The sequence below is a fragment of the Neopelma chrysocephalum genome, unplaced genomic scaffold, assembly GCF_003984885.1.
Source record: "Neopelma chrysocephalum unplaced genomic scaffold, ASM398488v2 Primary Assembly neopelma1_44, whole genome shotgun sequence".
NCBI classification, from domain to species: domain Eukaryota; kingdom Metazoa; phylum Chordata; class Aves; order Passeriformes; family Pipridae; genus Neopelma; species Neopelma chrysocephalum.
Window position 1 is genome coordinate 2,325,933 of NW_020897703.1, and position 27,478 is coordinate 2,353,410.

Here is a 27,478-nt window from a genome sequence, read left to right on the forward strand (position 1 = left end):
CTCTCTTTGATCTAGAACAGAGGTATCCTGTGTGTGCAGACTGTCTCACTGCCTGAACCACTGAATCAGCCATTGCTGTGTGCATTGTTTTCCAAAAGAGATGGTACAGTGCCACCCTCAATGCTTTTTATCCTTACCTGGGAAAACATTCCTTATATACCATCCCAGAATGAAGTAAATGAAGGAGTCTATCAGAATGAGCCAGCACATCCAGCCAAAGTTAGTGTTGTCTCCAATCATGGGGGACTTATACATGTTGTCCCACTGCAGACCTGCAGAAAGGAATTGGGAAATAGAGTCAGAATCCGTGTTAGCCAATGAAATGTCCCCACCAGGGGAGCTCAAGGTCTAGTTTTGTCTGCAATAAACATACCTATGCCCTGTGCCTCGTAGCGAGCAATGTATTGACTTGCATAACTGAAGGCAGTTGGGGACAAGAGGCTCTGGGGAATAAACAAAATTCAAAACAAAGAACTTATGAATTAGTCTCAAAGACAAGTCAAGTCAGGTAATCAATCAGGTCCCCATTAGCCAGGAAAATGAGTAGAGTTTGTTTCCCAACAGTCACAAAGAGCGCTGGACCAGCCTTATGATGAGAAGTACTACTGGTGACAGGCTGTAATGTCTCCTTAAAGCCTGACTTTCTTTTGCTTCCACACTCAGGACCCAACTTCCTCCCTCATGCAGGGCTTTATTTTAGGTTTTTGAAATAGAGCACTGCTTGAGAATTACCTTCTGGTGCCATGTGGTTAATTATTCCACCATTTGCATTAATAGATGTCCTTTCCTGAATCTGGTGACTCAGAGAAAACAAGTCTAACTTCTGAAACCCAATACCTAGCTATACTGACCCTTGGTAAGAAACAAGGCTTTACATCTAATTCCATGGTTAGGAATGTTATGGAAAAGCAGAACTTACCAGGAGGCTCTTCACAGAGAAGCTCAAGTGATTCTCGATGACGAGCAGCACGATGAAGGGGAAGAAGGTGAGGATGTACACGAGGCTGCCCACCAAGGCTGCTATGTTGGTGTTATTGAAGAAAACACTGATGAAGTAGCTCATGGCTATGATGGACAGGCTGTAGTCCATGAGGTACAGGAACAGGAGTGCTGTGTTTGTTTTGGGAAGGATGTCACCCACTTTTAGAACAATAATGAGGAAGGTGACAGTGATCAGAAGGAAGATGGCACACTCCACGAACCAGGCGATGAAATGGCTGCTGGCATTAACACCCATCATCTTCATGTACTACAGAGAGAAAGGTGGAAAAAACAACCACAAAAGACATTTGGGAGAAGTGAAGATATCTATCTGCTGACATTGAATGATTTGCTTTTTCAGGTCCTGGACAGGACCTGCTCTTTCCCACTGTGCCACCTCGTGTGTTTCTATCCAGGGAGAAACCATGCACTCACATTCCTGGAATGCCCAAGGTTTGCAAAGCAGTCTATTGCAAAAGAACAGCACAGATAGGATCTGCAAGTGTCAACTGTCACAGCTCACAAGCTCCAAAGCAGCTTGTGGCCTCAGATTTGTAACTTTTCTAAAGCATTTTGGTTATTTTTTTTTGAATTATCCTAATTGGTCCAGCAGCTTGAGTGTAAAAGCCCTCACCAAACCATTTCTTACGCAACCCCAATTCAACAAATAATAGCTGAATTACCATGGTTACAAGGAAGCAATACTAATTTATTAAATTAGCTGATGATCAAGTCCCCAAGACTTGCATAAAACTGCAAATTTGTATTGATAAATCCAAAAGAAAGTACAGGTGCTGGTGTCTTCTTGTAGATTATTACACAGCTAAAAAGATGACTGACACCTGGCCCTTAGAGACAGGGAAAATGGTTCCCTAAACTTGAGTAAGGGGCTGCCAGGGAGCCCCTGGGATTCACTCATTTTCCATCTCATCACAGATCACAGAGTGCCCTTTTTTGGAAATGTTTTTGGCGAATCAGCATTTGTTTCCATGGTGTTGGATAAAACCCAAATCTGCTGGAGCTTTTGTTGCTTGCTGAAGCTTAGTTTTACTAAAGTTCTCTGCTGTTCATCTCTGTTCACAGTGATCACACTGAAAACCTGAGTTAATTTAATAAATTCCCTATGTCTCAATGTCAATTCTTTTCCAATAGGCAACCTGAAGAACTTCATTTCAGAGGAGCTGATGTAATATGTAGCACCTTCTGAAATATTAAGTATAATAACTTCAAGGATAGGAAATAAGTCACTTTTCATGTCTTTGTCCCCAGTAGGTATGACTCAAAGTCAATTTTTAGAGAGGTTTAAATCTTCAGAAAACTTGTAATTTTGTGAGGTGCCCATGTTTCCACTGTTCAGAACTGCAAAGCAATATTCCCTCCACTTGAAGGGAGTTTCTGTGGCTTTGAGCTCAGTTACAATGTCAGAATTCAAACACTGCAGGTCAAACAATAGGTATTTGGACTATTTTCCTTAATGCTTGTTTTGCTCCATTTAATACTGAACATGAGACACAGTAGCCACTAATGAGGAAAATCTGTTTATAATTTTGCACGCCCCAGAAAGTTTCACTGTACCTCATAAAGCCTCAGATCTTTCTCTTGAACAAGTGTTTTAACAAAATCAGCTATAAACAGCACCCAGGCAGCCATCAGAGCAAATGGAAGAGAGTAGGTCACGCTGGTTAAGAACCTGTAAAAGGCAAATGCAGGCTTTAGCTGAATACCAAATGTTCTGGGGATTAAGGCTTTATACAGAATATATTTTTCAGAACAATACTTTGGCACAGGAAAAGACATGCTTAGATTTCAAAACATGGAGTAAAATTAATAATTACCAAAAAAAAGACTCCTTTACCATCGCACTGGATTTTCTATTCATGAAACCCCTGACTGCTCAAAATCTTTTTTTTTTTTTTTTTTTTTAATTACAGAGGGATTTCCTGATGCAGTCTGGAAGTTTAGCTCAGCAGCACCACTGGCAGGAGCAGGAAGCACCATGGGCAGTGGCATCTCCTGGCTCTCTGATGGGCTATATCCCATCTGGAAAGATCACAGCAACCAGCCCTAACTCCCAGTTCTGTGCACAGATATAATGGCCAAATGTTGTTGTCAGGCCATATTTCCTGGTATAGATTCTTCCCTTCAAACTGTCTGTTCTACTATCCCAAAGAAAAGGTATTGAGGATCCAGGTCACATTTCTTGGCTCCTCACTTCAATTAAAACCTTCTTCCAGTGCCAAATGTGGGCAGAAAAAAAAGACAACAATGGCCAACAATAAATTTGTCCCTTTGTGATGGAAAGCAAGTTTTTATAGCAGGAGATTCCCTTCATTGCATCTGCAGGGCCTATGCTTTCCTCCTTAATTTCTAAACCTGGCTTAAAAAACACAATCAGGGTCATTCCTGGAAAATGCTTAATGTACAATAACAGAAGAAAATTAACACTCCATTTGTTTTTAATATTTTTTTTTTTTACCTGTGAAGCTGAAAACTTCCTATGAACCAGTGCTTCCAGAAACGCTTCCATGCAAATGAAGCCTTATTTTTAAAGAACCATGAAAAGGCACTTCAGTAGCTCTACTGGCTCTTTGTTGTTTAGGTTTTTTTTTGCTACCACCTTGTGCATAATCTCTAGTTATTAAAAATTCAGCATTTCCCAACACCTTCTGTGTACTGGTATATTTATATTCCCTCCTTTTCCCTACAGGATGGTAACTGTGCAATAACAATTGATAAGCAGGCATTTTATGATGACTTCTACTGGATGCAAATCCAAAGCCTTTAGGTATTTTAATAATTGAGCAAACTCATGTCCCTCTGAACCTGGGGTGGGGAGGGAAACCCGAAGGCAAGAGTTTTTCCCAGCAGGCCAAGAACAAGGAAAAGGAGCAGACAGCACTGTAGTAAGTGCTTCCAGCAGCCAGTTAATCATTGTACAAAACTCTCTCTCAGCAATAATCCAGGTATTTGCTGCAAAACTTGGTTTGGATGCTCCCTGCCTGCACTTGTGGGCACTTTGCTTGTAACTACCCTGAGAAGAGGTTATAGGCCTCCAGCTCTCCTAAGTGACAGCTGGGACAGAAGATCCATGGCTCTGCTATAGCTCCTAAATGGCACCTTACAGCTCTCAAACAATCTTTTGGTTCATGCAGCCAACATGGAGGCTTTTCAGTACACACTGCTCCTCGGTTCAGTCTGTACTTTTGGTCCAAGCACAGGGCACAGCAACCACCCAACCTTCTGATACAGCTTGCTGAACATCCTTCAGTGCTCTCTGACAGACACTGAAATCCCTTCCCTGAGCGTTTTCCACCCAGTTTGGCCACCAGCTGTGGTCAGGGTAATAACTCTGAGGCAGTGCCACGTTGCCAGTTTTCCCACACAGACCAGAACTGCCTTGCCAGAGGGGCAGCTCCTCAGCTGTGAGAGATTCGCTTCTCTCTACTGCATTTGGCAGAGATGCTGTTCATACTGGCTGCAGATCTGGCTCAAGTTGAAGGAAAAGGAAGATGATCCAAAACTTTTTGATCTGCTTCACCATCCAAAACTTATTCTGGTCCTTACACTGCTCTGTTAACAGGCTGTTAACCCAGCAACTCAGTGCAGCAAAAGCCTCTCTGTCCTCCCTCATTACCACAGAGATGAATGGTACCATCTCATCTTCCCTCTTGTCCTTCTTAAAGCATCTGAGTGCCACCTGATTGAGAGTTACTCAGTATACACTGAATGTTATCTAGAATCACTGGAATGAATAACAAACACCACAGCTGGACAGCAATCTCTAGGAACAAAGCTCATAATCCTAGGGATGCTTTTTTCCCAATAAGTCCATTTTCTAAGTTCTGCTGCATTATCTGCATGTAAACACCTGCAGAACAAGCAACACTCATATTTAACCTAAGTCCTGTCAACTCTCAGTTCCACCATGGGTAGTAAAACAGGAACAGGGAATGTTACCTCCTGTAAAGCCTATAGTTACCATGACAATCCAGGTACATTCAGAGCACTGAAAACGAAAGATTAGGCAAACCAAACACAGACCATTTATACTAGAGACCAAAATTCCCTCTTTTGTTCAAACCTCTGGGGAAAAAACCCCAAAAAACAAAAGCAAAAATCATTTTTATAGGTCAGACAAGATGAGCTTACACAAAGCATGGAGACAAAAGCCACCCAAACTTACATATCCTTGTTGTAGCAGGGGTAAGGCATGGCCTGGACTTGAACAGCTATTTCCTCTGGTTTCTTGCCAGTCTGTAATTCAATAATGGCCCTTTCAATGTTGTCCTGGATATAAATAAAGGCCCGGCTGTAGATCTGGCTCTGGGAGGTGGAATTGTGTGGGCCCACGGTCCAGATGCGCTCCCGTATCCTGTTGGTGGTCTGTGTGATCCTGCTGCTCATTCGGATCGTGTAGTTGAGCACAGGAGGGAGGGTCAAGGCCCCAGAAACTGAGGATCCAGGGCTGCTATGGCTTGAAGGCAGCTTGAAAATGATACCTTGGAAAAGAAAAGGAAAAGGCTTTCCTCTGGACTTGACAGCACGGGAGCAGTACACACAGATACGTAGGAATTCCTCATTTTTGTAAGCCTTTTCTACATTTCACTTCTTTGCTGCACAAATAATGCTCAGATGGGCTGACACTTGTCATGACTGTGCCCAAAGGTGCTCCCTATCAATACAGCTCATGTCTCGATGCTGTAACATAAAAGCCTTCGGAACCCAGTGCTGACAATTGTTGATGACCTACACGCATATTTTTGGGTCCACACAAATTCCTGCAAAGCTGAGAGGTCTCAGACTATAAAAGCTTTGCACGTTCCTGTCTGGAAATTGCATTTATGTACAGTTTGACAGACAGGAAATTTTTTGCCTTTAAAATGTCTGTTTTGAGTAGAGCCAACACCACAGAAGTTTTTCTCTCCACAATATCTTTCCTGATTATTCCATACATAAAACATACGATGGAATGGAATGGATGACAAACAGGGAAGAAAACTGCTTTTATGGGAACAGACAAATATTATCAGGGTTTGAAGTTTCAAGAAAAGCAAGTTTCTATCTACTCCTCAGTTATGAAATATAAAACCAAACAGGTCACAGGAATTATAAGTAAATCCTAATTGAGGAGATATTGGCCATTGTTTAAAAATTAAGATATATTTATATTATTCAAATTAATGTAAGTTCCTATTCCCTGTTCCCTCCACTGGTCTCTGCAGTCTGATCTGAAGCTGCAATCCAATCCCACAAATGTGAAGTGTGACTGAGAAGACCCAATATAACATTATGGTGCTTGGCTGGAATATCTCAAGCACTTTATGACTTCCTAATAAATTGAACTGTCTCACATTTGGACTTGATGATCTTAAAGGTCTTTTCCAACCTCAATGATTCTATGATATTTTTCTCAATTAAAGCACCTTTTTCCAGGGAACCTTGAAATAAATTAGTTGCATGAAGATCTCCTTAGGGCAGTGGAATTTTGTTCAAACTGAGAATTAACAAAGAGAAGTCACCAGCTGACAAGCAGAGGTGTAAGAGAAGAGGAGGTATAAAAAGGGAGTGTAAAACACTCCATAAGGAGGTCTCAGGGTGCAGGCCCCACACACACACTGGCTCAAAATCGATTGCTGTGCAGTGGGAGCTGACCATAACAGTTTGTGGTGAAAAGCCAGATTTCTTACGCTGCACTCCCACCCTCTATCAGGTTGAATTTAATTTACAGGGGGATTTGAGACTGTCACATACTTGCAAATAGTTCGTTCTTCAGAAAGAGCTCCTTAGCCACCCTTTCCATTTCCTCTAAGTCCTTGACTGCCCGAACACGATTAAACGAGACGCAGGAGGACACGTTTACAGCAAGGGTAGCAAGAGTGTTCAGCTGATCAACAATGTCAGTGTTGTTCTGTAATTCCAGCCGAATATCATCTGGAAAAAAACCCCACAGACAAAACCATCAGCATCACTACAATAGCAAAAAATCCATCACATCATTCCACCCTTTACACTAATGATGACGCCAGAAAGGAAGAATAAACTCCCCATCATAGTAAACATTAAGTGTAAAATACATTTCTTCACTCAGCAGTGCAATGAAGGCATGTTGTTGACCCAGTTTTTATGTTAATCATTTGTAATATGCTCGTGAGTTTGACTTTGGGAGGATGCCAGCAGTGAGATGTGACAGCCATCCCAAATTACAAGTCCCTCCTAAGCTGCTGGGGTTATAGACTCGCACACGATGCTCACCATTCCTTCCACACCTTATGGCTCTGGGTGTAATCACCTCGCCTGTTGAGCTGCTGTGTCTCAGGGGAGCACAAGCCCATCAAGGCAGAGCTGTGTGTGCTGTGCTGATGTGTGGACTGAGCCTGATAATGCAGTTAATGAAGACACTGCCGTTTGCAGCCAGGTTCCAAAGGTGACTGCGTGACGCAGGGAACTAACAGGGAACAGCTGCTGCCGGCACCACGGCTTTTGGGGAGTTAAGACAGGAATTGTTACTCATGGAGTAACGCAGGGGTCATCGTGAACAGGATGTAAATGCCCTTCTGACTGCAAGAGATCATAACCACTCTTGGTTGCTGCTGGTTTTGCTGGCATAGCCCAGATTTATGTTGAGATGTATGGCCACGCATTGAAAGAGCAGGTAGGGACAGTAGGACAGGGATAAAGGGACTGGGATCCCCCTGCTGTGCACTCTCGGGGGGTGATGTATCCACCACCACTGTTAGCTGGTTGAGTCTCACAGTGCACATCAGCAACTCCCACCTTGAAGGCTCATGCAAGACCATCAGAGAACAGCAAATTCCAGCACAGCTTCTCCTCTGGCTCCATCAGCCTGGGTACCTTTATCTTATCCCTTGCTGTTCTGCTCTGGAGAACTTTTACTTTGAACCTTGTTGCAATGCAAGTGAGCAGCCCTCAACATTTTCCAGCAGTCCCAGGTAGCTCATTTGAAGTCCTAATTACAGCTAAACAGTGTCCTCCAGTGGCCACACACAGCGGCAGAGTCTCCCATCCCACTCTCCCTTCAACCTCCAGGAGAAACATCTCTTCACAAAGCCCTGTGCTCTCTAAGAGTCTTTTCCCATAGACCACAAGATTCCTGGATCAGAGCTGAGATTGCCTTGCAGTAGAGCATCCAACACTGGCCAGAGAACAACAGTACTACGGGATGGCTGCAGTTTGGTGCCTCTGGAGCTCCGAGACCTGAAGTACAAGGAAGAAAGAGGGCAGCACATATGAACACACACTTACCCAGTTCGTTTATCTGACTCAGCAGTTCAGCTGCATCCAAATCCACCATCATCTTGATAAAAACCTGCACAAAGGGATTCTGCAGAGTGTTCTATCAACAAGGAAAAAAAAAGAAAAAGCATGAGTTTGACCAGAAGTCTCTTGAGCTTATTCAGTGTATTTCTAAAATGTAGCAGACTTCACTGAGCATTTGTACAACCCCCTCCTACTCCTTTCCTGACCTTCCGGATTTCGCTCAGTGTATCAGGATGGAGAAATGGCAGCAATGAAAATGTCATACAGAGCTCTTTGAGTTCAAGTTAGTGCTTCTTGGAGTCAAGAGAGGACACCTACTGAGTCTCCCCCAGGTACTAGAGTCCTGTGAAAAAAAACTATGGATAATCTAAGTTATTCTAGAAGTGCAGTCAACATCCCTCGGGTATGTTTTAAGTCCTGTGAACTCAGCCAGAGCACAATGGGTAGGCAACCAAAACTAAACTTGGAGATCAGCACAGATTTTTGTTTGGCTGAATATTTCATTATTCCACCAATGAGTGCAATCAGCAGAGGATATTTAATTTCACTTTTGCATATTCCACTCTGGATTTTTCTCCTGGTGCCATGGAAATTAGAACAAATTCCAGCCCCTGAAATTAAGTTCTAATGCTTTAGGTTTCCAGGGGTCTCATTTTCTTAGTTTGTAAGAAAAGGAGACAATTTTTACTAGAGAATGGGAAACAAGTGTGTGTAACATTACAGTCTACTGCTTTCTGTATCCAAGCAAGGCTAGGCTCCTTAGGAGGGGAAAAAGAAATTTTATTTACATTCACTGAGGTACAAAACATCTTCCAGCTCTTATGTGTGTACCCAGAGCAACATGCTTATTATAGATACTGTTTCATTTTCTGAAAAAGTCATTTCTTGCCTGGTCTTGGCTGGCTGGATCACTCTATCAAGCAGAAAGTTAATTTACAAACTGAAGAGCATTCCCTGCTCATCTCAGCCCTCCAGCAGGCCCCAGCATGGCCAGTGTCAGGGAGCATATTACAAACAGATCATTTGAGACAGAGGATGTGCATGGCAAGGTGAGTCTGGAGTGTTTCTGTTAAGGGAACAGGCAGGCACAGGAACTGGGAAGTCCAGGACAGAAGCCTGAGAAGGGCCTCCCCTCATGACTTCAGATGTCTATGGAACTGCAGTTCATTTCAGTGAGTAAATCTATCCTCCCTATTCCCTCCTGGCCAAAGAGATGGGGGAGGTAGGATCTCATACCTTGATCATTGGAACTGTCTGGTTTAACTTAGCCAGGGAATTAATGATGACAGGAGACTTGTCCAGCCACTCTTGGGACTTCAGGGCTAGATCAGCCATCTGCTCCAGGGTTGCATTAGACTACAAAAGAAGCCCACAACATAAAGGATTAATTTATTCATTATCTTACAGATTTTAATCAATAAATATATCAATAAAACAGCTGAGACCAAATTTGGTTTCCTCAGGATTTTTCTTAGCATCCTATTCCTGTTTAGCAAAATGCCCCTTAACACACCGAATTTGATGCAAATACTTAAAATACGGCCCCAAAAGTGCCATTTAGAACATGTCTTGGATATCAGCTTTCCTTCTACTGGTCTGCTTGTGAACAAGCACTGGTTAGAGCATTTGTCTTGTGAGACATATCTCTCTTACTGGTTGAAAATATGGGGGTGAAACTTCCTAAACTGGAGGCTTTATAAAAATCGTATTGTAAATATTAGACCAACAGCAATTTTCTGGAGGTAAGATTCATTCAAAGACAAAAGATGACTCATATATCAGCAAGGAAACCAGAAAAAGAAAGTTGGATTAATACACCAAACAGTGAGAAAGCAGGCCTGTGCTTCTCAGAGAAACAAGCCCGTGCCAGATAAATTACAACCCTTTGGAGTGGGTGTAGCCTGATGTCCTGGAACAGAGCCATACCTTCCTCATGATTGCTCGAGTTGCTGGGGTATCTGGTGTGAAAAGGATCTTCCCAAGCACCATTGGTTTTAAAAAAGACCAAATTAAAGCTCCAGTCGGGGTCTTGACCAGGTCCAGGTAAAAGGATAAGCAAAATGGTGCTGCAAGGGGAGAAAAGCAAACAAAATTGCACAGAGAACAAATAGACCAGACACAAGAAAGCTACCAGTGTATTTTTCCCCATCTACCCAGTTTGTTGCTGTGTCCAGAGAATGACTTCAGGGCCCTCTTCACTGACTGATCTAATGCATCTTGACAAAAGCAATCCACCCCCAAGATCTCCTGTTGCTGAACTCAAGACAACAAGAGTCTCACTGTTCAAGCCAAGATTATCTGCTCGAAGGTTAAATGGAGTTTTGTGAACTCAGAGGAGCTAATAATGTCAGTACAGTCAGAAAAACTACACATCAAGAAAAAGCAGTGACCTGTCGAGCCCTAAGACCAGATCATCAACGAATGGGAGACAGTGCAGTGTCAAGCACTGCTCTGCTGCACAGGCAGTTTTCCTTTGAACATTTATGGAAATAAAGCTCCAATAATTAGGGCAGTGCAGATCTTCAGCTAGCATAAATAATGAGCGCTTGCAGCCCTCAGAGACACACAGGGGAACAGCTCAGCACTACATCTCTCTGGAAATAGCAGAGAAATGGTTTTGCCCTAGGGAAAAGTCAGACTTACTGGAGTCTTGAGGAATCCCATATTTCCTCATCAGCTTTTGGACATAGACATCCTCCGCGTTAGAACTGTTGCTTATGGGGTCTCCAAAATCTGGAAGCAAGGACTCAAAGAACAGGGGTGTGATCTCCTGGTTGCAGAGAACTTTTGACATGGACTTAAATGTGCCACGTGTTATCCTAAAGGTGGCTGGTTTAAATAACGCCTGCAGAAAAGACAAAATGCAAATAAATCCTGCACGCTGAAAGGACCCCGCTCTGAGAGAAAAGAGAAATAACAGAATGAGAAGGCAAGGATTGAACATGTTTACACTGCTTTCTTAGGAGAAGTTTGTTTCTACAAAAAAAGGAACTGTCCATGGAAATAATGCATTTTTTGGCTAACCTCTGCTATGACAGTGGTGGCAAATTCATTTCCAGGTGTGAGAGCCAATGTGGGAAGCGCCTACAATGTGTGCAGAGGAATTCCCTATTGTTGACACAGATAGGCCCTGGGTTACAACACAGAATTTGTCACACAGATGTGCACATTCCCTAGCCCCACCTAGTCCAGGAATGCACGTGGCTCTACAATGTGCAGGCAAAGTGATGACCAGGAGTGATTCCTTGATCTGTGTTCTCACTGACTATGGATCTGAGAGGGACTGGACATGGTGCTGGATGAAGGTAGTGCACGCTGAAGTTACTGCAGCTGCCAGAGCAGTAATGTGTTTGTACTGAATGTTTTGGGCAGGCTCGAGGCTTTGGGTGTGATCTAATGCACCCTAAAGCCAGAGCAATGTTTTGCTGTTAACCTACTGGTTTTGCCTTTACTTGGAAGTTCCCCAGCTGTTTTCACCAGCTGATCCTTCCAGTATTTTGCTGGAAGTCCTCCCTCCTTCAAGACTGTTGCTCATCCCCTGTATTTTTGCTCCAAGTGTCCCTCCCACAGCACGTGTTCCTTGTATCCCCCTGTCATGAGCACATGATGGTCCCACTGCTCCAAATCAAAGCTTTCCCAGGAAGGCAGCATACCATCACAGAATGGTTTGGGTTTGAAGGGACCTTAAAGATCACCTAGTTCCACCCTTCTGCCATGGGCAGGGACACCTTCCACTAGACCAGGTTGTTCAATACACCACCCAACCTGGCCTTGGACAGGGATAAGTTTGATAGAGATTTTTTTGTTTTAATGTGGTTTAATGAGGCTTCTGGGGTAGGAAATTACTGTGGAAACTGTTCCAGTGGTGTTTTGCCTCCGAAGCCCATGCAGACTACACGTACCTTAGTCAGTGGCATTTTCCTAGACTGCCGGAGCTTTTTCAGGGAATGAATAGCTTGTAGCAATGGATCAACACCAGATTCAACCTGGTGTCTGAAGTATTTCATTTTTGTCAGAAGGCCTAACATCTTGTCCATGGGTTGCTGAAGTTCCTTAGGGAAAAACATCTACAAGAAGCAGGAAGGAAATCAATTACGATTAGCAGGAATCTGTGTGCGCGTGCATGTACACACCTATATTGTGTTAATTCAAAGATAAGGAGCGTGGGATTTTCAAAACTGTTAGGAGGCTTACAGGGTGGATGTCCCATGGGAAATGAATGGGATTTGTATTCCTAAATCCCCAAGTGCTTTTGCAAACCACTCCCCTGAATACTACATAATCTGAACAGTGCACATTTCCAAACACCCGCAGTTGGGAAATGTGTGTCAGTTACTGGCTGGGATATAATCAGGTCTCTAAGTGGTAGCATTTCACAAAGCATAGGTGTCAAACACTACAAGTAACTTTTGACCTGAGCCCAACTTCATTGGCATTCTCATTTAATAAGCATTTTTAAATATGTACTCATTTCTCCGTGGATGTTCTCTTCCATGCTGTTTCTACAGCTGTGTCTGTGGATATTTGAATCATTTAATGACTTTGTAGTTCCAAATAGATAGGAAAAAGATATTTTATGGGAGTTTTTCCAGGGCTTTGCTTTTCAAGGAATAAAACTATTTAGCCCAGTGCCTTATTTTTGGGTCAGTTGGGAATGTTCAAGAGGTTGTGACAGCACATAAATGATACTAGCAGATAGGGAGGCATTTAGAGTAGGTCCAGTGCCTTTAAATGAGGTTTGCTGGTTTACACCAGCTGGGATTCTCATTTATATCCACACTGTCACAGCATGGATATGCAATAAAAATTACTGCATGAGCAAAGCCTGATCTTTGGCTTGTGTAAATCCTCATAGCTTTTGGCCACTGCAATGATATTTTATGACCTTTCAGCCACTGCGTGCAGCAAAGACTACAGAAATCACTCTACAAAGCCAGCACTAACCTTGTACAAGAAATTGTAAACGTCTAAGTGTCGTAGCAGCGTGACCCCCAGGATGTAGGTCCCACGAGTCCTCTCTGAGAGAGAGAGTTTGCACAACTCCTCTGCCACCGTTCGCAGCTGCGGGTCAGCGGGACGGACACTACAGGACTCCAGCTGCAGGAGCTGAGAAATGAGCTGTGTTTGCACAGAGGGAAAATGGATTTGTTAGGGGTGGACTGCACGCTCCACCATGCGTGGATTAATCTTGCCGTGCTGTTGTTCTTTCCACAGCGTCATATTTCAACCCCAAGAACCAGGAAATGCCTACCCATTACTCCCTCTCCCAGGGACAAATCCTAAGGACTGTGTTTTACTACCCAGCTTGCACAGTAGTAAAAGATTTTGTGGCTTCAATTTCTCATTGACTGATGCATGTGACGTTTGGAAAAGAGCTCGCTCTTTGGGGCTCAGTCCAGACAAGATGGCTGGGAAGGAAAAGCATCTGGAGCTCTGCTTGCACAGGAGGCTGAGGAAGGCAAGCTCATCTCTCATTCTGGGAGGCTATTTTTGGACCCCGAGTGCTCCCATGAGATGTGGTTACAAGTGTATTTTCCATCTGGACTGCGACAACTTCTGAGCACCAAGGACTCCTCCGAAGGCCCTGCCCAGCCCTCATTAGTCTGTCCCAGTGAACCACATCCTGCCACGGATCAGAGCCATCCCTCCCCAGGCAGGGCCTGGCTCTGCACCAGCCACTGCTGACAGTCAGAGGGACCATACGGCTCCTGGTCCCCAGTGGATGGACTGACATCAGTGACTGCTCCGGCCGCATTCCTGGTGGTGATTCCAATCCATAATATGCTCTGCTGTCTATCCCTACGGGATCACCCACCCCTCTCTGTGCTGTCACACATGCAGTGATCTGCTCAGCTGCATTCACTAACTAATTCTGGTGTTAATGGCCTGAGAAGTAGAAAGCAACAAGATCTCCCAACAGGATGACAGCAAACTTACCTGACTGCTGTTTTCTGGGAGAGGTGTTTCCAGAAGAGCATCAATACTGGCTGCAGACATTCCTGTTGCATTTTTGAGATCCTCCTTGAGCTGGTCCACATTTCTAAACACATCTCTTAACTTTTCTGTAAAGAGCAATCAAAGAACAATTGACGTAACAGCTTTCTCCAGACACGTAGCAATCTCAAGCACACAGAGAGGACTTCAGGTGAAGTATGGAAGTGTAGTACCCCAGATAAAGGATCCCGAGGGGCATGGGACATGGCTATTTCATTAATATCACTTCTTCCTGGCAGCTAGGCAATTCTTGGGACTTCCAGCAGAAAGTATAGTACCAGCGATAGTGTACCAACACTGTAAACACAGAAAAGTACCTTGCTTGCTAGAGTTTGTTAAACTCTCAGTGATGTTCAACATGGAATTCAAAGTAGCCATATACTGAGGAATCTCTTGAAAGAAAGCAAGTTCTGGTACATTTTCTTGAAGCCTACATTGGAAAAAACAAAACAACAAACAAAACTGAGAACGTGAAAAGAAGGCAAGAAGTCGTTTCCTAAACAGAATACTAAAGCAGTCTAACTCTGGGAAGAGCCTCACCAATTCAGCAGTGTCTGGATGTTCGTGGCATCCCCAATGAGTACATTCTGAAACTCTTGGGAGATTCTCCTGTGGTTCAGGACATTGGTCACCATGTCACTGCTCAGCTCCACAGCGCGGAGGAGCTGCTCGTGGGATTGGCCTTGCTCACACAGCTCTCCAAAGCCAACCTCGGGGAGGTGGCAGAGCTGCTGGACTGACTTAAAGCTCTCGTAGTCACACAGAAGGGTTGTCAGATCCCGCAGGCGAGAGATCTTCAAAGGAGGTTTTGACAAAAGAAGACAAATGCACAAACACCAGTTAGATGACAGAATTGTAAAAGGCAAGTTTTAAAGAGTCTGGCCATCCCTTTCTGTTTCTCCTTAGGATTAAGATTTTAATATATATATTTTTAGGTTCATTCAAAAGGTCTTCAGTAGGAGAGTTCATAACAATCATTCCTACATGAGTTTGTAGCAGACCTGGCTGGATCTAATAAACCTTGCAAGCCCTAACATATCATTTCCCCCACCCAACACACACGCATAGCAATACTTAATTTGGACTTACCCATTTACCAGTTAATCTTCCCAGAGACCAAATAAATCTACCTTGCCCAACAGGTTCAGTCTTTCGGATACCACCTGGTCATCTACTACAGCATGGCAAAGAGACTTGGCCACGAGTCAGGACTTCCACATCTGCCAACCCGTGTAAAATTATAATCCTTTGCCTACTCTGCTATTATGGGCTTCCCTCTTGTCTGACATCATTATTTACATTATCAGGCTCTTATAGGAAGAATTATTTTCAGGTTTATGCCTCTGAGTACCTGTAACACTGAGGCTCATCATATTATTATTACAGATATATTGCACATCAACAGCATTGTATACTGTTATATTTTTTAAAAGGACTCTTTAATACTATTTCTCATATGGAGCAATAGACTAAAGTGCATGAATGCTATTAGTGCATGGGGTAAGAAGCATTTTATTCAAATGAGGCATTGCCAAACCCAAAGCTGGTGAGGGAACTCCATCATTAAATACTGGTGCTTAATCTCAGAACCCATTCTGGTGTTGTGAGACATGCAGGGCTAAGGGAGCATGTGGGGACTTGAGTCCAGCCATGCTGGTGTTGGCACAGCTCCTTAGGCACAGTGGTAACCAAGTTAGTCATGCTTATAACTGTCAATTAGGGATGCACAATTCCCTGATCTTCAGCAGGGCAGAGATATCTAATCCCTGCTTGTGCCTTCGAGAACTCCTCCCTACCCACTTCCCAGCTGAAGCGGAGGCATCCCAGAATGATCTCAGCTCTGCAAGGTGCTTCGCTAAGTCTCAATGAACTTTAAAACCAGTGGTGCACTGAGCAATATGTTGCCACTGGCAATCTATGCAGTGCCCATCCTTTTGGGATGGCTGGTGGAAAACAGAGCCATTCTATCCAACAGGCTAGGAGGACAGGAACACCTCTACCTTCTCTGAAAAACAGGTATACACTCGGTAATATCTGATACAGGAACAAGTTCCTCAACCAGTTTACTGGTGACCTTCAAATACAGGCAGAACACAGAGTTTCCGTCCTAGTTTTTATCAGCTGTTCTTTTCAGAAACTTTTTTCCATGTGCTGTTTTTCTAAACCACCATTGCACATTCATGTATCACTGCGGGATGTCCTTCAAGTCAGCATTTTAAGCAGACTCACTTTTAGCTTCAGGAGCTCTGGTATGGATGAATGTTTCTCAGAGGTATTATTTTGCATAAAAGAGTTCTTTTTCAGATGAGTTTGCTTCAAAAGCAGGGTGATGTTTTCTGTGCAGAGAAAAAAACAATAGTTACTCCAGACAAAAATGCCAGACTTGCAGAAACTTCACAGGTAGGAACATCAGCACTTTTATTCAGAGGCCTACTGAGCATTGCTATTTTCCACCAAATTCACATGGCCAAGAACCTGGAAATCCCAGAGGAAGGCTTAGGTGGTAATCTGAATTATAATGGATCCAGTCCCAGTAGGTGCTCTGTTCCTAGGGAAATCCACCCCATCCTGGTAACAGGATTCTGGCAGTGCCCTTCAGAGCACATGTGGTACCCCCACTCTGTGAGCAGGTAAAGTGTCAGGTGTTACAATAACCTCATATGATCAGTATCTATGTGAAATACCAGCTTAACTCTCAAAAATAACTGCTGTCATCCAGGTACAAAGAGCTGTGAAGGGAAATGGGTTTCTATTTGTAAGATTTTTTTATCTGAGTGTCAGCAACCTGTCATCACACAGTGAAGAGTAGATGTGCCTTCTGGATAGAGTGGGATAGAAACTTATAATCGCGATGTGACATAACTCAAACAAAAAAGGAGTCTGGCTTCCCGAGGTCTCACAGCCCCAGTTAATTACCAGCAGATGAAAACATGCAGCACCATTCCTTCCTACCACTAGACAAAACACTTTGAAAAGACAGGCATGACACATTCCATCCAAGGTCCCACAGCATTAATGAAATCATGATCACCTGTCAATTCTCTGTCCTCAGCTTCAGCAGCATTTATTAAACACTTCAGGTAAGGGTTACAGCTGTTATTCATTGTCACCTGCAAGAGTGTGTTTTCAAATTCCAAAAACAGAAATCTGAAAAATAAGATAGGAATTTAAATCAGCTTCTCTTTCAGAAACAAGGTACTTCAGCAAGCAACCTATCAGCTGTGTAGATGCTGTTCCTTGGCAGTGTAAATAAGAATTCCAGATAAAAGCCATCTCTCCTAAGTGGGTACCCTCCCAGTTTTATTTCATCAAATCTTTTTGCTGTTATCTCCCAAAGCTGTCATTCACTCTCAAACCATATGTATAAGAAAACACACTTGAAATGTTCACTGTGGATGCACGATATAGATGTAAAAGCACACTCAGGGGAGACTGAGGATTAAAATTGAGAGAATCATACCACAAAAAAGGGGTTTCCAAAGAGCCTACCACTGGTGGTAAGACTCCTTCAGGACTCTGCTTGCACTATGAGCTGATACGTGCCAACAGAAGATTTTTGGAAGTCTGACTTTTACCTGTATGTTCAACTCAAGAAGTTTTCTTTTTTTCAATTTAACCCACATTACACCTCATGTCCTAAATTGTGGTGATTGCAGGCTTAGGTTGCTCTACGGAAGAAAATTACATACTTCTCATGCCAGAATGAGAATGGTGGTCACTACCCATAAACACAATTACAATACCCAAAACCCAAACTCACCGTGTGATCAAACTGGTTGGTGACAGAGTGTGGTCACTCTGAGACCAAGGCAGGGTCTTGTTGTAGAGAGTTTCTGCCATGACTACGAAGTGATGAGAGATGATATCAATCACACTGTCAAAACTAGTTTTGTTGGAGTGAAAAGCTGAGCTGGAACTTATATCGAATTCATTTAGCAGGTCAGAGAAGTTCAGCCCCTTGAGAACGTAGAAGCTGGCTTCTGCGATTTCCTGAGCTGACATCTCGTTGGCAGAGTTGTTTGCCACTGCTCTTAACAACTTTCCAAAGGCAGCTCCTTCAGTTAGATTCCTTTTGGTGTTGAGGAACCTGTCAACCACATCCCAGACACTTGTGTAATAACTCCATTTGGGGAGGCTGAAGGCGCCGTGCAGTCTCTGCAGCAGGTTGTTCACATGGAGCTCACCCTGTGCCACACTGAAGAGCATGGACAGGTTATTCCAGCTTGCTACAGTGTCAGAGAAATTTAGGGAGTCCAGCACTGTTTCATTCAGCATGGCAGGAATCAGCAGGCTCAAAAGCTGAGATGGGAGCACATCTTGGACTGGGATGGGGCAGGAGACATTACTCTGCAGCAGCCCCTCCGTGACAGCAGTCAGAGCTCTCGCCTTCTCCTGCACCCAAGAGTTTTCCAGCTCAGACACAAGGTTTAATTTGGAAAGGAAACTCAGGGAAAAATGCAGAGATTGGGTGATGCACGACAGCTCCTTGGAGAAGCATTCGCTGCTGTTCTTGTAGAGAGCAGCAAACTCTGGAGACACTTTCAGGTTTCTTATGGCAAGCTGGAACACTTTGGCAAAGCTGTCATTGTGCACTGTTCCACCCTCCATGCCCATGGAATCAAAGAGGGTCTTGCAGGGGCTCCTGGCTAAGGACTCCCTTAGAGTGGCATTTTCAAACAGCATCTCAAGTGCTATGTGGAGCACGTTTTCAAAAGAGCAATTCTGGAGGGTCCCGCCACCATTGTTGCTGTTCTCAAGGAAAGGACTCAAGGCTGAATGCAAGAACTCCCAAATTTTTGCCTCCAGAGAAGTATTGGGCTGTAAGGAAGACTGGTTGAACTCCTGCAGTAGGAGATGTGTTAAGTTATAGACAGGGTTAATTATTTCTTCCCTGGAAGCTTCACTGTCGCTTGTATAATGAAGGATTTTCATTCCTGTCCTCAGAAGTTCAGACAAGCTCTTGAAGGTTTTATTGTCAAAATTAAAGAAAAGATCTATAGATTTCAATTTAGTGACATTATAATTCAGCTGTAAGTCTTTTAATATGTACAAGGTCTTTTGGATGGCTTGGGTGACTAGTGAGATATTGGCTACTCCAGAGCTCTCCCCAAACTCTTTAAACACGGCTGTTATAAATTCTGACAGCTGATCCAACTGTTCACTGAAGACACCACTTGAATTATTATTCAGCTTTTGTAAATGGCTGTTTAATACCTCTAAGAACTGCCCGTAGGCGATGATGCCTGTGTTGTTCCACTTCATCGACCTCAGTTTCTCCCCGAGGCGCCAGTAGACATTCAGCTCATCCCACCAGGCTTCCCCCACGGAGCGCTCCACTTCCCGCATCACCTCAAACACAGGCAGCAGTAGGTACTGATAACCCATGTTCGTGCCTGTCATTACAAAAATCATCCTCTGCAGAGCTTGGAGTTGCTCTGCAAAGTTGCTGTAGGACACAGGCTTCAGCAGATCATCCGAAAACAAAGATGGTGTTTCTTGCATTCCATTTAAATGGTCTCTGAAGTCTTCCAGAAGTGATGGCATGCTCGCGGAGAGCAACATTTTGAGAGCATCCTTAGTTTGTAATATACTAAAATTAGACTTGTTTAACAAAACTGGATTCCAAATAATTGTAGCTAATTTTAAAGCGCTCTGAATTTCTTTCCACTGGGTCATTATATCAAAGATGGAAGTCTTATTAAAGTCACTCAGTAATTGCAGTGATGTGAAGTTATAGATTTCATCAATTATTTCCTTATTATATGGTTCCTTTAATTTATAATCATGATGTGGATTCTTTCCCAGTTCAAGAAATGCATACAATTTCTGTAATGTTTCATTCTTCAAATTTCTGAATAGATTTAAGGTTTTTAATTCACTTCTATTCATTTTTTCCTCAAAGCCTTTTAAACGATGTAGATGCTTTTGTATGGCTTCTAAATCATCTGAATTAATGGACCTCTTGGAGTCCTTTCTACCAATCTCTGGTGACTTTATTTTTCTAGAGGGGAACAAAGAAGTGTTTTAGTGAATATGAAATCAATGCAAGTGGAAATGTAAGGTGATTTAGAGCAAAGATCATAGATTTGAATTACACTGTTAGTAATATCCCTTTAGCTAATGTCTTACCTTAGAACTTCCTCCAATTCAGACACTAAAGTCTGCTTGTCTTTCCAGTTAACAAAGGAATTACAAATGTATCTGGTCACCAAACTTTTCTCTTTATCTACAACAAAAATGTAAAGAGTATATTAGTAAAGATCACATAATTCTGGAACCTGGAAAGAGCTATACAGCAAATCTGTCCAGGATAACATGCACATGTGAAATTAGGCTCCTACCACAAGACACAACATCCTGGTTAGAAATTTGAGTGCTCTTTTGGGATGTAACTCTTCCTGGCTCTCTGAAGGAAGTGAAGGTGCTACCTGGTATCATAGAAATGATTTCCCATCTCAGGAACAATTCCATACCCGTGTGATGTGGGTGCTAACAGAGCTCTCCTCCTGCTTTAGGAGCACTTTGCTATCAGTAATGCAGGATAAGATGGCCAAGTACGGTTTCTTTCCCTTCATTTAGGGATGCTTTTAAACTCCTCACACATAAGCCTTGTCTGCAGCATCATTTATGTCCCCCATAGCCATTTACACTCATCTTGATATCCCTATGTGTCCAGCCCTCTCACTAACCCCATCTCCATGTTTTCCCTACTTGCATTGCATTAATCTTTCTTTTTACCCATCTCAACTTCCACCATCTCCATGAAAGAAGCAGAGAATGGACAGCATTTACTGATCTGCCTCTTGTAGCATTTAGATGCTGGACCTTTCCCTTGCCTGCTCACACACCTTCAGCTAGAGGGGGATGTCCAGGACTGCCTCTGCTCTAAGTGACAGGGATTTAGAGCAATGGCTAATCTGGATGTCAACAGCTTGTTGTGCAGCCCAGACCCAGACCCAATACAGAGGTGATTTTGACAGAATCCACAGCTAGAGGCAGAGTTTGACATCACACCTCAAAAAAGAAAATCAAAGTAAAAAATTACAGCTCTCTGCTTCCGCTGAGACTGCAAACTCATGTTAATTCATTGTCTCCTGACAAAACCAAGCTTTTTTACTTCCCTGTTTGAAATGAGGTATTTTATTCGCACTTGCAAAAAGCTGAAAGAAGACTCCAATGTGCTGAGCCCTGAACAGTGTGCAATCTGTGTGGTTACTTATTAGCCTGCAGTTTGCTTCTCCTCAGCACCACAGGTTTTCAGCAGAGATATGACTCTGTGGAGGAGCCTTACCTTGCTCCAAGCAGTTCACTGAATATGGAAGATCTGTAATCCCATTCTGAACAGTTTTGGATCTATCATCAGTCAAAAGCGATGCAGAGACATTCTGAGCTGCCAGCACAACACTAAAGGGGAAAAAAACAGGAAAATAAATTGTAGTTACAGGTTTATGAGAACAAATAAAACAAGTGTTCAAATAGGAAACAGCTGGAGTACAGCCTATCACTCTTAAAATGTCTGACAGACATTGCCCCTACTTCTAATTATTTGTTTGATCATGCACAAAATACAAATACCAAGGGCTTTGATGGGAAAGCCAGAGAAGTGTATTAGCACAAACATATGTGTGGCACTCATTAGGTGTACTTATTTAGAGAGTTATGTAAAATCTATAGACCACTTAAATCCTTCCAGCAGATCTTAGAAAACACCCAGGCGATGTGCCAGTCAGGTGATTCACTGCTGTGGGGGAATTTCCTCCTAAAAGACATCAAGAAACAAGCTGACAAGGCTCTAGGGAGAGCAAGGGTTCCTAGGGGACAACATCTGTGGAAGGAAGAAGCAATCACAAATAACTACTACCGTTTCCAATTCTCCTTCTTTCCTCTTTCGTACTTAAACAGCCAGGCTGCCAGGGAAGCAGGGAATATTTTTCAGTCTTAGGAAAGAACAAGCTGATAATCAGGCACATTGTGTCACAGAGGAAGTCATTTAAAGGACTGTCTGTTCAGGTGTGGGGGTAACTGAAAACTTCACAGTGATTATTAGTCCCTTTTGCTTCTCCTGTTCGGTGAGCAGCTCTTCACTGCAGGCGTAGGGTCACCGTGAAACGCGCAATCTCTCGCCTGCCTCAAGTTCCGCAGGTGATACACAAAGAACTTGGCTGAGCTGATTTCAGTGCCATGAATAAATACATCCTGATCGTTGGGAACGGACTGCTGGTGAGAACAGAGCACCAGGCATCTCTTTTCTCCTCATTTAACATAACATCTCCACGCAGGTTTCGTGAACTTGGTGCTCATCATTTTTGTTCTGCAGATGTGCTTGTTAGTGAGAGTCTTAGAGGGGGAAGAAACTCAGTTATAAATGACATATTTAGTTGAGCAATGGCAGAGCCGAGGAGGAGGCAGGCACACGCTTGCCAAAAGCATATGCACGTCACGTAGATCAGAAGGCAGCAAACATGGAAAGAAGTGTTGTTGTTGCTCTTTTATTTTACTCTTGCAGGGCTTTTGCAGACTTCGTATTTGGAAAAAAAGTTCAGCTTACATGCTTAGCTGAAAAACTATCTTAAAGCAACAAACAGGAGCACTTGTGAATTCAGTCTGGAGAACAGGTTTTTGTAGATAATAAAATTTGCTCCTAAACTTTCAATAGAATTCATGACTTGGAAGTTACTGTTTCACGGTGGTGGCGTTTATCACGTGGTTAATACAGATGCCACAATGAGCAAAAGTTCTTTTCTTCTATACCTTCATCTTCATACAGCAAAAAAATTCCCTGTACAGCACATCTTCAGAGGAGGTCAGTACTGCCTGAGTAAGAGACATGGCCAGGCTCGCTGAGATGTGCTTTTGTAAGCATTATTAAAAACACTATTTGTGCAATCTCTTTGCAATAACTCTTTACTCACACACTAACAGTGCCAGATGCCAGGCATAAAAGCACTGCACAGTTCTGGTGATGAAATTCTATGTATCTCTTTGTCATGCCTATGATAACTTTGCCCAGCTCTGCAGCTGTAGAGCAAAGCAGAGCAGCACAGTAAATATTAATTCTCCCTGGGCACTCAAACAGGGCTGGTTCTCAGGCTTCATTCTGCAACCCAGTAAAGGCAAATGCAATAATCCTGTGACTGAAACAGCAGCATGAACAAAACATTTCTGAATAAAATTAAAATTCTTGCCACACTGCTACTGACTCCTTTAAGGATAAGGACATTACAACTTACAAATAGGTCTCACAATGCAGCATGGCAAATTACCTAGATATTAAATGTGCAGGGTTTTAAGTGCCTTGGCAACACACCAGTCATGAAAAGTGAGTCCCTCTAAGCCTGGGTGTAATCGAAGTGGCAAAGCTTCTGCAACCTCTTTTGGCATCTTTACCCAGCTGTTCATGTATGCAAGATAAAACCAAAAAGCTGTCTGAAGACACTCAGTTTCTTGCTGTCCTCCATGTGCTGTAACAACTGGACTATTCAGAATATTTTATAGCAGGGTCTGTCACATCCAGCAGATGATTTGGAACAGAGTCCCCTAATCTCTTGAGTAACTCGAGTCTTCCACAGATCAGTGAGAGGTTAGCCCAACTACAGACCAGGAAAGGGATTTCAAGGCTAAGACCATTTTAGAAGAGTTTTTATTGTCCTGCATCAAATATTTAATCACAGTTCATTCCTGCAGTTAAGTCAGGTCTTTTTTTCATATAACCATTGAGCAAGTACATAACTGGCACTTTCTTCTTGAAGTCAGACAAGCTCAAAGCCCTATATGCTACAAAACCAGGCTCCCTCTCTTCTCTGCTTTCTTGGGACCAGTTTGGAAAGATTAAACCAGCAGTAAATCAGGAAATCCATTTAAAAAAATAAAATTATGACTCCCCTACAAGAGCTCGAGGTGTTCCAAAGCGACTTGAATTTGGCTCCATGCTTTTCTGGAAAGCAGCAGCCAGCTGCTTTCCTTATCCAGCCAGGAGGGCTTTTCTTCAGCCAAAGGCAGTGGCTGAGGCTCACCAGCTTTTCTCTCTGCACAAGGGCATGACAGTGCCTCTAAGCAGGCTGGAAGAAAACTCAGAGTTTTCATTTGAGCTTCTATTTAAAAAGTGACACAAGAGTCATTGAGAATCAGCACACTGCTCACAGTCCACAGAGATGCATTAGTGTGGAGCCACATCATTTCCCAAACAAATCATGCTTTTAAACTAATACCCTCTCTTCAAGATGAGAGGTGATGTCCTTAGAGGCCAATACATAAACCCACCAACTTTCAGTGCCTCTCCTGGCATTTTCTCTATTTTACCTGCTTGGATTCTGAAGGAAATCAATTATGTCTTGCAGTTGCAAGTTGTCCTGCAACACATCTGGGGCCAGCAAAAGGAGATGCCACAGGGAGGTGTCATTCTGCACTTGGGAGATGAGTGTCAGAAACGAGACCATTTCACTGACAAATGTCTCCTGGTACTGTGGGTTGTGTTGCACCTTAACAAATAACAATGCAAGAAATTATTTAAGAACAAGAACCCTTGCTGCTAGTGGGTCCTTTTATGTTTTTCAGCTTGCACTGCACTTGCATGCAAGTCTACAAACAATACATCCAAAGGACTCTAGTGACAGGCAATAACTGAGAGAGTGACTGTGCTTTACCTTCACACTCCAGATTGTACAATAAATTCTCTGTTCAGACAAGCCTTACAATTCACAATGTCCTAAAGAGCCTAAAGACTAGGAATTCAAGAAAAATTAATATCAATCCTTACCTTGGGAAAAAAAAAAGAAAGAAGGCATTACCTTTACAGGATTCATTTGCTTTAATTATATTGCTTTCCCAAAGACAAGTACTGCTTCAATCATGGATTGTTGGATCAGATGCAGGAGTTACTGGATGAAGTTACACAGTTGAGGTAATACACAATTAAATTTATTGCCTTCCCTAGCTTTAAATATTCTTATTTACACCTCATCCTCATGCTGTTCTATCTACCTGTCACTGCAGTAGGGCAAATGAAGAGGAGAAACAAGGCTCAGGCACGGTGAGAACCCTCAGCAGGTGAATGATCCTTGGCTTTCCGAGCTGTGTACTCAACTTGGAGGTCTTTGGGCTAATCCTATCCCCAAGAATTAGCTCAGCCTCATCATGCACTGTGTGCACTCTGGTACAGAGATGAGCTCCTAGCCAGGAGGGGCCCTGTTCTAGCTCCCAAACACTGCACAACGTGCGTGAAGCACCACAGCTCCCAGCTGCATCACCAGGACAGGTCCCAGGCACTCACCTGAGAGAGTTGACTCCTGAACTCCTGGGCAAACGACTCCAAAAGTGACGAGTCAGTGAAGCAGAAGGTGTGGTGGATGTTGGCCGCCATCCTCTCTCCGGTGACACCGGGATGTGCCACATACCGCGACAAGACCTCACACAGCAGGACTTTGAGAGTGGCTGCAGTTGAATGTTGGGTCTGGCTCTGAGAGAAAGACAAAATGTTCAAAGCAGCTGTAAAGCAACATTCTATTTGGGATGGTTTTAAATGCAGTGGGGAGACTTCTTTTAAGGGATAGTAGTGCCAGTTGAAAAGCATTGTCATTACAAGCACTTACACGCACACAGGATTCCAGCAGCTGAATAGTGTCACTAAAGTCCCTCAAACTCCTCATGTGATATAAAGAGAAATGTGTGTGTTTGTATGCCTTAACACAAGAACATAAGCATAGCAGTGTCCATTACGTTGTACCAAGTTTCCCTTACAAAGGAGTTGTTCCTATATATGACTTATACCTTCATAATGAACACACAGTTCCTCTGATGCCACTGAAAGAACTCATGGGTAAATAAATAATTGAATGGAAAAGCCTGTGCCATGGTATCTTTAATTTCCCCTGAAAAAACCCCACACTCTAAACATCTTAACTCAGACAAGTTATGAACAAAATATCTCAGGGTATTGCGTGTGTTCATATTTGGTATTTCATGGCATTATGTCCCAAAGGTGTATGGTTTACTTGGCTTCTGCTTAGAGGATAATAAACTTACCACAAAGCTTAAAATTCCACCCACAATCACTGCCTTCCCAAAATAAAGCACATTCACATAATAGGGGAGATCCGGAAGTAATAAAAGCTCTATGTTGGTACTTTGAGCTTCTAATTCTTTAAACACGATGATACATAAAGGTTCACACTCAGTTATTACACAAATACAAACTTACCTTCCCAAAATTGAGGATTTTGTTGAACGTGTTGATGCTGGAAGTCAAGTTGGATGGTGATGAAATATTCCCAAGGGTTTTTTCTCCATGAGATCCCAAATCCCCAAATGCTGCAACAACAGTTTGAAACACTGTATTTTACTTAATGTCTTTTAACCTCTTTGTTACATCAAACCAGGACACCAGACAGCTGCCTGCAGCTTTGGGCACCTCTCCATCATTAATGTGTTTCCAAAGGTACAGCCAATGGCACCCTATAAGTGTTTAAAGGTTGTTTTTTCTGATGTGATTAAATCCTGGATGACATTGTTTCCTTCTGTAACATGTTACATGGGGCCTGACCTATGATTTTTTTTTTTTTTTAATAAGAGGTAGAGCTGAGTTCCTCCTTGACCACCACCATGAGTCAATAGTTCTCAGAACTGTTCATTGATTTGCTTTTTCCCCCACACCTCTGTGTTTGGTCCCTTCTGCATTCTGCCTTTTTCTGTCTGCACACCACAGAGTGAGGGCATTGGCAGGAATGCTAATTGGAACAGTGAAGGGCTGGAGCAGAAAAGGCAAATGCAAATCTGTAATCATTCATTTCATCGTGAGCTCCCTGGAGAAAGGACTATCCATCACGATGGCTTGTAGACTGTACTAGCCATTACCATCAATAAATAATAATTGTAGCGATTTCATGGAAAATTTCAGTCTGAAAGTTCCTTCAGGAAAGAGAATCACATCAGAGGAGAACATCACCAACAATAAATATGCACTGTGGCACAGAAGACAACTTATTTGCTGGATAACTGTGAATAAAAACACATTTGAAAAAAATCATAAGCTGTTTATGGAGAATTTGTGGGCAGTAAAAGGGCAATATTCCATAAATAGCCAGGTCTTTAATTAATGTCCAATCAATCTGTGATCTTGCATTGCTCCTGTGAAGTGCAACCATTTAATCCTGGTTTCTTGGCCAAGCTCCAAAAGTCTTTTCTACAGACAGTTACTTGCACTTATTCCCAAGAATTTGCACTAATGTCA

At 42.9% G+C, this 27,478-nt stretch overlaps 1 protein-coding gene across 4 annotated transcripts in view; it reads right to left on the reverse strand.

Moving 5' to 3' along the window:
- Positions 1-27,478, reverse strand: part of ABCA12 (ATP binding cassette subfamily A member 12) — a 107,975-nt gene that overhangs the window by 33,767 nt on the left and 46,730 nt on the right. For all 4 annotated transcript variants that reach the window (XM_027678020.1, XM_027678021.1, XM_027678019.1 and 1 more), the window contains 23 exons: positions 26,450-26,559; positions 25,523-25,708; positions 24,553-24,731; positions 21,545-21,657; positions 20,383-20,479; positions 18,014-20,254; positions 17,285-17,400; positions 16,483-16,589; positions 14,794-15,047; positions 14,571-14,683; positions 14,197-14,321; positions 13,204-13,377; positions 12,162-12,326; positions 10,903-11,104; positions 10,186-10,325; positions 9,496-9,615; positions 8,245-8,335; positions 6,733-6,912; positions 5,165-5,480; positions 2,557-2,671; positions 920-1,249; positions 374-443; positions 138-272 (listed from right to left, as the gene is read on the reverse strand). In XM_027678020.1, coding sequence (XP_027533821.1) covers positions 138-272; positions 374-443; positions 920-1,249; positions 2,557-2,671; positions 5,165-5,480; positions 6,733-6,912; positions 8,245-8,335; positions 9,496-9,615; positions 10,186-10,325; positions 10,903-11,104; positions 12,162-12,326; positions 13,204-13,377; positions 14,197-14,321; positions 14,571-14,683; positions 14,794-15,047; positions 16,483-16,589; positions 17,285-17,400; positions 18,014-20,254; positions 20,383-20,479; positions 21,545-21,657; positions 24,553-24,731; positions 25,523-25,612 — 5,473 coding nt within the window. In that variant the 5' untranslated portion in view covers positions 25,613-25,708; positions 26,450-26,559. The remainder of the gene's footprint in view (positions 1-137; positions 273-373; positions 444-919; positions 1,250-2,556; positions 2,672-5,164; positions 5,481-6,732; positions 6,913-8,244; positions 8,336-9,495; positions 9,616-10,185; positions 10,326-10,902; positions 11,105-12,161; positions 12,327-13,203; positions 13,378-14,196; positions 14,322-14,570; positions 14,684-14,793; positions 15,048-16,482; positions 16,590-17,284; positions 17,401-18,013; positions 20,255-20,382; positions 20,480-21,544; positions 21,658-24,552; positions 24,732-25,522; positions 25,709-26,449; positions 26,560-27,478) is intronic.